General features: G+C 37.6%; 1 protein-coding gene across 1 annotated transcript in view; it reads right to left on the bottom strand.

Annotated features, from left to right (window-relative positions):
• Positions 1 to 9,080, bottom strand: part of RFC3 (replication factor C subunit 3) — a 15,776-nt gene extending 6,696 nt beyond the window's left edge. Inside the window, exons 1-4 of the mRNA XM_017537927.2 lie at positions 8,869 to 9,080; positions 7,563 to 7,700; positions 4,832 to 4,899; positions 3,006 to 3,107 (exon numbers count right to left, since the gene is read on the bottom strand). Coding sequence (XP_017393416.1) covers positions 3,006 to 3,107; positions 4,832 to 4,899; positions 7,563 to 7,700; positions 8,869 to 8,955 — 395 coding nt within the window. The 5' untranslated portion in view covers positions 8,956 to 9,080. The remainder of the gene's footprint in view (positions 1 to 3,005; positions 3,108 to 4,831; positions 4,900 to 7,562; positions 7,701 to 8,868) is intronic.
• Between the last annotated feature and the right edge of the window lie 478 nt (positions 9,081 to 9,558).

Raw genomic sequence — 9,558 nt, 5'->3', positions numbered from 1 at the left:
AAAAAAAAAAAAAAAAAAAAAAAAAAAAGGATCTATAATCACACAAGACCAAGAAACACTAGGCTAAATGAAGTTAAAAGGTCACTTTGTAGTAGAAATCATTTCAGCCTTTTTAGTTATATACACCAAAATTTACCAAGACAAGGATGTGCTGTGCTGCATTTTCCCAAAATAACTTTTCTCAGCAGCACATTTCTGTGGTACATCTTAATCTAAAATATTAAATTCCAAGAAACAGACTTTGGAAAACAGCGGTGCAAGAGATGATGTAGGCAACAAGGCATAAAGATATCTGGCCACCATAAAGTAAGATTCCATTTGGCCACAATCACAGATCAGACTTAACACAGTTCAGGAATAATGTATAGACAGAAACTGAATCCAATATTGTATTTTTCATTATATTAACAAATTACTTCTAGAAGATGCACTGGCGGCATGTCACATTTGGATCCGTCCCATAAATATAAACAGAACAACTAAAGATTCCAAGACCAAGAACCCATGAACATTATATAGAAACCAGGCAACATGCTTTACCTGAGAATCCCAAACATAAGCAAGTGAGAATAAGCAACTAAAATTGGAAAGGCCCACATAGTATCAGCAACGGTGTGGGAGGAAATTCTGACAGCCTTTAGGACAGGAAAAGCTCAAAATCGCCCACAGGAACATACTAGAAACCATCATGGGGCCAATTTGAAAGCAGCAGTTGGCTAGGCAGAGTGGCTCATGCCTGTAATCTGCCTATAATCCCAGCATTTTGGGAGGCTGGGGAGGGCAGATCCCTTGAGCTCAAAAATTCAACACTAGCCTGGGCAACATAGCAAAACCCCATGTTTATAAAAATGCAAAAGGTTGCCAGGCATGGTGGTGTGTGCCTGTAGTCCCAGCTACCCAGGAGGCTGAAGTGGGAGGATTGTTTGAGCCCAGGCAGTCAAGGCTGCAGTGAGTTGGGATTGCACCACTGCATTCCAGCATGTTGCAACACAGTGAAAACACTGTCTCAGAGAAAGCAGCAGTCTTACCGAGGTGGGAAACTCAACAGAGCCCAATTGATGGATGAGAGCAAGGGAGCCCTGATGCAGTAAGGTTTGATAGAGCAGTAGACTCTGAGAATAACAAAATGAAGCTCTCTTCTAAGACAACGTTCCACAAGGCCATGGCTGGTGTGCTTGTGCCATTGTGGGTGGCCAAGCTAGGAGGATGGCTTGAGGACAGGAGTTTGAGACTAAGATAATGCTCCACAATGAGAAGAAATCCCAGAAACAGAATCCAAATTGAGAACAGATAAAAAAGAGACAAAGGAAAGAATCCCAATAAACCTGACGGAGAGTCTCGCTCTGTCACCCAAGCTGGAGTTCAGTAGTGCCATCACAGCTCACTGCAACCTTGAATTCCTGGGCTCAAGCAATCCTCCTGCTTCAGCCTCCCAAAGCACTGGGATTACTAGCCTAAGCTATGGTGCCTAGCAAAAGTTTCAGTATTAGATAAACCAGTAATATAATCTATGATATGAATGAGCTAAGAAAAATCATAAAAGCGCATTCATGGATAAAAAAGAAGCATGAGACAACGTTTAACACACATTCATGTTAAAGACACTCAATAAAATAGGAATTTGAGAATATTTTCTTGCCATGATCAAATATGCAACTAATTATAGGGAAACACGAAGGCTTTCCTTCTAGAGCCATGACATGGACATCTGCTATCTCCATTACTATTAAGCGCCCTATTGGAGGATTGGCCAACATAATTAGATAAGAAAAAGTATTGGGTCGGTGCAGTGGTTCACACCCATAATCCCAGCACCTTGGGAGGCCGAGGCGGGCGGATCACAAGGTCAGGAGATCGAGACCATCCTGGCCAACATGGTGAAACCCTGTCTCTACTAAAAATACAAAAAAATTAGCTGCATGTGGTGGCGCACACCTGTAGTCCCAGCTACTCAAGAGGCTGAGGCAGGAGAGTTGCTTGAACCCAGGAGGCAGGGATTGCAGTGACCCAAGATCATGCCACTGCACTACAGCCTAGGCAACAGTGCAAGATTCTGTCTCAAAAAAAAACCAAAAAGTATTTAGAGCCATAAAAATTGGAAAGAAAAAGAAAAAATTATCTCTATTTACAAATTATATGAATATACGTCTAAAAAATAAGCTCAAAGAAAACTATCAAGACAATTACAAACAGATTAACATAGCAAGATATAAAATTAAGATATAAATATGAGTAACTGCCACATATACATAAAACATTCAGAAAATATAACCATCCATATATAGTAACAAAAAATCATAAATGTAAATTTATTTTGAAATATGCAGACTAAAGAAATCAGCTGAGATGATGTACAGGGAATTCACAAAACAATAAAAATGAGAAATAAACTAAAGAAAAATGTACCACACTCACTGAAGAAGAACAAAACACTACCTTCTCCACTGAAACTGACAAAGATTAAAACGAATTATCGTCAGTGTTGATGTCATGGAGAAATGAGCACTCCCAAACACTGCTATTGGTAGTATAAATCTATACCCTCTTTCAGATAGAGAATTTGGCAAAATATATCAAAAGCATTAAATTACGGCAAATTTATCACAAAATCTCACCAGTAAGAATGTATGCACATATACAGAAAAAATGCTTGGAAGGTAAAGTCTAAACCGTTAATAGTAGCTGTCTCTGGATGGTGGGAATATAGTTGATACCATTTTCTTTTGTATCTACATATCTGATAATGAACAAATGACTCTGGTCATAAGAACAGTTATTTTAAAATCATGTAATTTCTGATTTTAAATCACACATTTTTACTCATCCTGTTCTAAAATATCAAATGGGTGGCACAAATAATCCTCTTTCACATAAAATTCAATTCCATTAGACTATAAACTCCCATGAGCACAGAGATCAGGCTTCTCTCTTGTTCACTTTCATAACTTTAAAAAAAAAAGAGCACTAATGCTTGGCACCTGCATGAAAAAAAGTCTTTGGATCACATACCTTTAAAATCCCTTTGAGAGTGTGTTTCAAGTTGCTGTGATTGTGCCACTGTTTTCAACATCTCCTGAATTACTACTCGGTCACTATTTCCAGCATCACTACACAAAACAAAAATAATGGTATACAGTATGCCCTTAACACTGTTATAAGAAAAATGTTGAAGTTCGTAAGTGGTCAAAAAGAATATCACCTAACTCTAATTATAAGCTCTTTAAAAGTAAAAAGTTTTAGGGTCATCAAAAATACTAACAGTATTCCAATTGGATTAACAACACTGAAAACACTGTTAACATAAGAAGAGCAACTACTAATAATTAGGGCACAGTTTAGCAAATGCTTTGATGTTTCCGAACCCACTATTGAAAACGAATACCTAATTACAGCTTATTTCTCAATTATCTATAATTGTTCAAAATACAAAAATAATTTTTTGAAAAAGAAATTCAATCCCTATTCCTCTTCTACATCCCCAAAATAGCAAAGGTCTAAGAGAGAACAAACAAAGAGAAGTCTGCTCCCAGCACTAGAATGGAATCGATTCAGACTCAGTAAGGCGATGAGACAAGCAAACTGAGTTTAAGACAGAAGTCAAAACTCTGTAAATTGGTGACTTATAGGTACTGATCTGTCATTTACACCAATATTATTGCTTTGGCACTTCAGTCAAGGACCTCTCAAACCAGAGGTCAATTTAGGCTGAATGAATGTTAATTTCAATCACCCCAAAAGCAACTGGCTTATTCTCCAACTAGCTATCCATGCTTCAGAACTCACAATGAGAAAATGAGGTCAAAGCAGACAACTTTATCTTCTCAAACAGCCACTAAGTTTTCCCAAGTCACTACTATTATTGTAGATCAATATACCTATAGTGTTGTTCTTACGATCATTTTCCTAGCCAAGAATCCACAACATTCTCCATTTATTTATGGAATTAACACTCGCTCTGTTTTTATGATCAAACCCATTCCCAACAACCTTATTTCTCTTAGTTTTCTTTGTGATACCTAGAGAAAATAATAATACCTATTGTTAGGGTTGTTTAAAAGATAAGAATCCAGGTAAAGCTTTTCACACAGTGCCTGCTACTGAAAACCAACCACATACATATTAGCTTGCAACATGATTCTTCCTGCTGCGTTCAGTCTCCTGCCTCTCCCTGAAATGGATGTTCACTCGTGCCTCTGTGCCACTGCCCATGTTGAGTTTACCTGACAATATCCTCAATTCTGTTCCCTTTAAGAACTCATCCAGCCCCACAGATCATTGCAGCTTACCCAGTTTAGCTCCCAGAATCATTTCTACACCACTTAACACCTGTTGCATGAGTTTTCCATGCCTCTCCAACAAGTTCTTAATTTTATCATCACGATAGAAAATAAAGATATTTGTTGGTGAACTATTAGAATACCTCTATCAAGAAACCTAAAGAGAGTGACAAATTAAGATTTAGCAACTCAATTTCTGAAATATTTACTCCAAACATTATAAACTTTTTAAGACACACTGCTCATAAGTAATGAATGAGCCTACATAATTTAACAAAAACTTACCGACAATACAATGTACTATGTGTACATCAATGAGTTCCCTAGAGCTAGAAAAGGTAAACATATTGTTGAAATTATTTGACAGAGAAAGCAAAACAGGAAGGGCCCTAGGAATCCCATTTCAAGCAGGGCAGCTCCACTTTAATCTGCTTTATAAACTGTGCTTCCACATATATCAATTTATTTCAAAAAAGGGTTTCAATCTGTAAAAAAAAGAAAACCCAAAAACAATTTTTCTAAAAATGCTAAATTTCTATATAGTAGTAACTTACCTAGGATTAACTTCAAGGTGGTAGTTACTTGCAATGGTGCTGATTTCAATTTTTTTTTTAGATGGAGTCTGTGGACAAAGAAAAAGATATTTTTCACATTTATCTATTGGCTATTTCCCCACTCTTTTGTATTTTCATTGGCTTCCTTTTATTATACAAAGTAAAACTTGAAATAACCACCATTCATGTTTTAATTTTGTTAATCCCATTCTTTTCTCGATGTGCAGATAAACACGTTTTTATATAAATTGGGTCAAATTACACGTCCTGTTTTATTGTGACTACTTCTTTTCCTTATCTCCAGAAATCCTCAAACCAACTCTGTATACCATCTGATACACAGATCATTGGAAATGATGTCTTCCTTTCAGCCTTTTCCATGCTAACACAAAAATAAACATACACAAATATATATTTTATGGAGTGTCAACGTTTCCTGTACAAAATAAAAATTTTAAAAAAAGGAAATCATACACATGTCTCTGTGTTTTGCTTTTCCTATTTAATATATCTTGGCAAATCCCTCTCAGACAACTGGTACAGTGTTATAGTCACACACCAACCTATAGCGTGGATGTTCCAAAGCCAATCATACTGATGGACATTTTGTTTTCTGTACTCAACTCCACAATTAACATCTTTGTGTATATGTTACATATACTGCTTTCATTTCTATGTAAGAGATTCCCAATAAAGATTTCCTGGATTGAAGGGAATGTGCTTTCTAACTTTAATATAATGCATATGTGTGTGTATGTGTGTATGTATAGACCAGTCTGCTTCACAAAACAGTCTAACAATTCACTTTCCCACTGGCAACACTCTTCCCCAATATTCCCCATCTAGAGTAGGTTTGATCATGCCTTTCAATTTTTCAGTTTGGTGAGTATATAACAGACTCACACTGCTTGACTATCACAAAGGTCAAGCATCCTTATATGTGTTGACTGCCATTTATATTTTTCTCCTGTGACTATCTGCTACAGAAGAATCTATTATTCAGTTTTCTACCAGATTGTCTTTTTGTTCCCAATTTGTAAAAATCTTTTATTTCTGCATTCCTTTAAAATATTTTGTGACAATATTTCATTTTTCTATTGATTTTATGCATAATTTCTGTCATAGCAATTTTTCAAATTCATATATATCCAAGTACCTACTTCTTGTCGTCTCTAGTTTCCACGCTTTCCAAAATGAAGTTTTATTGACCCGTGAGCAATTCATATAGTCTAAAAAATTTTACTGTAAGATATTTCGTGTTTCATTTTAACATTTAAGTCTTTAATTCATCTGGAATTTGTCTTTATAAATTGTTATGTCATAGGGACTCAATTTTGTTCTCTCAGGATAGGTAACTAGCTATGATGACACACACTGCTGGCTCATCCTCTTCCACTAATTTGAAATAGAAACCCTACCATATTTCTAAGTTCTCTTTCCAGTTTCACTTGTCTGATTCTCTAATTTCATGCCAATATAATACTGTTTTATATGTACTAGTCATACACTAAAATTTATTACATGGCAACACAAGCCCCACTTCACCAATCTTTTTTCATAATTACTTTAGCTAGTCTCAGAAATGTACTGTTCCATATGGATGGACTTTAAGATCATTTAATAGAATTATAACAACCACTTGAATTTCAATTAGAATTACATTGATATTTAGTGTCACCTGAGGCAAAAGATAATTTAAAACGTTAAGCCTCCCGTCTGGGAACATGCTGAAACATTCCATTTGATTGGCTACTTATTGTCCCTCTTTAAGATAGTTTCTTCTGGCAGATCCCACACCATTTTTGTTAAACTTGTCCCTATATATTTTATAAGAATTTCCACCAAAACATACAACCAGCATCTCAAACTCAATTATCTAAATATATGCTAATCTACATTAGTCTAAAACCCAGTTACCTTCCTGAAGATTCTGTTAATAGCACTACCATCCAGTCAGCATATATTTTTTTCCAATGACTAATTATTAAAGACATTCTACCAGAGGCTATGGATATGAAAATGAATACATGTTCTCTACATACAGTGAAAACAAATACAATCCTGTCAAAGTAGAAGATGTATAAACTACAACAACCAAGGCAAAACAAAGTAAGTAATACTAAAAGTATAAACGAGAAGTTGTAGAAGAAAAGTTAATTCTAATGCGGTAGGAAAAGGAAGGCTACGTGTCGGCTAGATCTTAAACATCATCCACAATGGAAGAGCACAACTGTGGTACATGGTATGAAGCTGGACATCTCGGCAAGGGCAAGATCACAGGAAGCCTCTCAGCATCCCAGAGTTTCAGGCCTCCTTTCCCAGTCAATCAGCTGCCATTCTTTACCAAGTCATTTGATACCATGTTTAATATTTTGTCTCAAAATCACTCTTTCTTTCCATCCCCACTACTGCTCTCAGAATAAAGTTTGGAAACCTGAGTTCTAATTCCAGCTAAGACACTGTCTTATTAGGTAATCTGAAATTAATCTCACCCTCTACATTTTACCCTAACCCCCTTGTTGCTCTTATTTCCTATCTAACATAAATGGCTTTGCTCTGGTTGTAATAGATGCATAAATCAGTAGCTCTCAAATCCTGTGCCACAAGACTACCTGTGGAATTCTTATTTAAATCATATGTTAAGAAGCATCTGGGTTATGGGGGCATACATGACCAAGACTGAAAGTCCTTACTATGAATTACTTTCAGGGCCTCAAAGTGAAATGCTTACTGTGATGGTCTGATGTTCAATTCTCAATTTTTCCACTCCAACACCATAAAGTTCACGTAGAATACACATAATTCTTGTCTTTTTCCCAGCACCTGATGGTCCATACACTAGGAGATGAGGAAAGTCACCACACTGCACCTGAAAAAAAAAGAACAAGACATTTCTCCCTAGTCAAACTGAACTACTCTAGGTAGAACCAAACTACTTTTTAAGTATCAAGTATTTTATGTGTCTACCCATGAAACTCCAAGTTCACGGGTAGATACACCCAAGTTACATATGTGTAAAACTTGGAGTTTGATAGGTAGATACATAAAATATTGTGTATCTTTTGATATATTCTGAAATGTTTACTATTCACCTGGCACTAATTTTGTATAACTTATATACATGACACAGTACATGCAAGATACAAAACTAAATGCTAAGAAAGCAGGAACTCCCAAACCTGGCTATCAGAATCTCCTAGAAAACTTTTTAAAATAAAGGACTGACTGATGAATAGACCCTATCACCCATGAGATTAGGATTCTGTAACTCTGAGATTCAGGGCTTTCTTAGTTCGGACTATTAGAAACAGTCCCTGTGATAACAATTCAGTGCATTTGGTTTCTTTGGGAGGTTATTTGTGAGACAAAGGAAAACTTCATAGAAGAGCGGGGATGCAAAACAGGCTAAGGCCGACAGCCAGTAAGAGGGCATTGCCAAGCTGAATACCAACAGGCATCTTTCTTTGCTACTGCTAGGGAAACTCTTAAAGCCAACATAAACACCCACCACAGTGTTAACCCACCTAGGGGGTGGGGAAGCTGCAATATAATTATCTCTGATTAGTTCTTTCTTGAAGCCTTCTTAGGAAAGTAGATGGGGGAAAAGACAGAGTATTAATTCCAGGCATTTCAAATCTGCTTATGGGTGTCAAAGAGACAAAAGCCCTCAGGTAAAGTACAGATGTACAAAGTTAGTAGTCAGAAGTCAGTCTGCGTGCACTTAAAAGCAAGAGGACTGGGTACGGCACTAACAGTATCTGCTGATACTGATACCTGTTCCACTCTTTGCTCAGATTTCTGTATTTCTGACTTTTCCATTTCCTTCAAGTCTTGGCTCAGATGCCACTTCTCAGTGGAGCTTTTCCGGTTTAAAAGCAAAAGCCCGTCCCCCAAACCTTTTCCCCCTTCCCTGTTTTATTTTTCTCCATCTTACTTATCACCTTCCAATGCGGGAGAGGGAAGCATTGCTCCTCAGGGGCGCGAAACCCCCAGCCTGGGGCTCCCCTCTCCCACGGTCCCGGCCTCCGCGGACTCACCAGGTTGCGCAGCTGGGCCGCCTGCTCCTTGTGATAGTCCAGCCGTCCCAAAGAGCAGGGCCGATACTTATCCACCCAGAGGCTCATGGCACCTCCAGTTCCCAGGTTCCTACGCTTGAAAATCCCGCGCGAGCGCGCGTTCCTCACCGCCACACAGAGACAAAATTTCCCGCGAGCTCCGGATCTCGTGACGTCACTACCGGTCGCAGCTGCGTAAATGATGCGGGACGGAAAGGCTACGGGGGCCGTTTGGAGACAAAATCAGCCGCCGCGTGTACGCCGTCTAGTTCTGAAGTTCACTGCTTTATTTATTTTCTCTTTGTCCACATCCTGTATTCTAGAAATTATCAAGCAGAATTGAAAATGTGATTCTGACCCTGTTGGCGTCAAATCCAGATACCTCAGAAAAGACACTTCCTCGATGCATTTCATTTATTCATTCTTTTATTCGCTCAATTAATTATACAAAAATTTACTAAATAATCTGCTAGGTGTGGACTCTGTCCTCGGCACTAGAATGTATACATCTCGGGGTTTCACTCAGTTGGCAGGTGCCGAATAAATCTTCATTGAATAAATTGGTTTAAAATGTCTGATCTTCACTCTCCTTCATTACCTCTATTCCTCAATATTCTTACTGAATTAGAAACAAGAATCAAGAGCATGGAAAAAATACAGAAACGTGGCCTG

Source organism: Cebus imitator, unplaced genomic scaffold, assembly GCF_001604975.1.
Source record: "Cebus imitator isolate Cc_AM_T3 unplaced genomic scaffold, Cebus_imitator-1.0 Scaffold108, whole genome shotgun sequence".
In the NCBI taxonomy this organism is placed as follows: Eukaryota; Metazoa; Chordata; class Mammalia; order Primates; family Cebidae; genus Cebus; species Cebus imitator.
The sequence above is the reverse complement of the archived record's forward strand: the minus strand, read 5'-3'. Positions and strand labels throughout refer to the sequence as shown.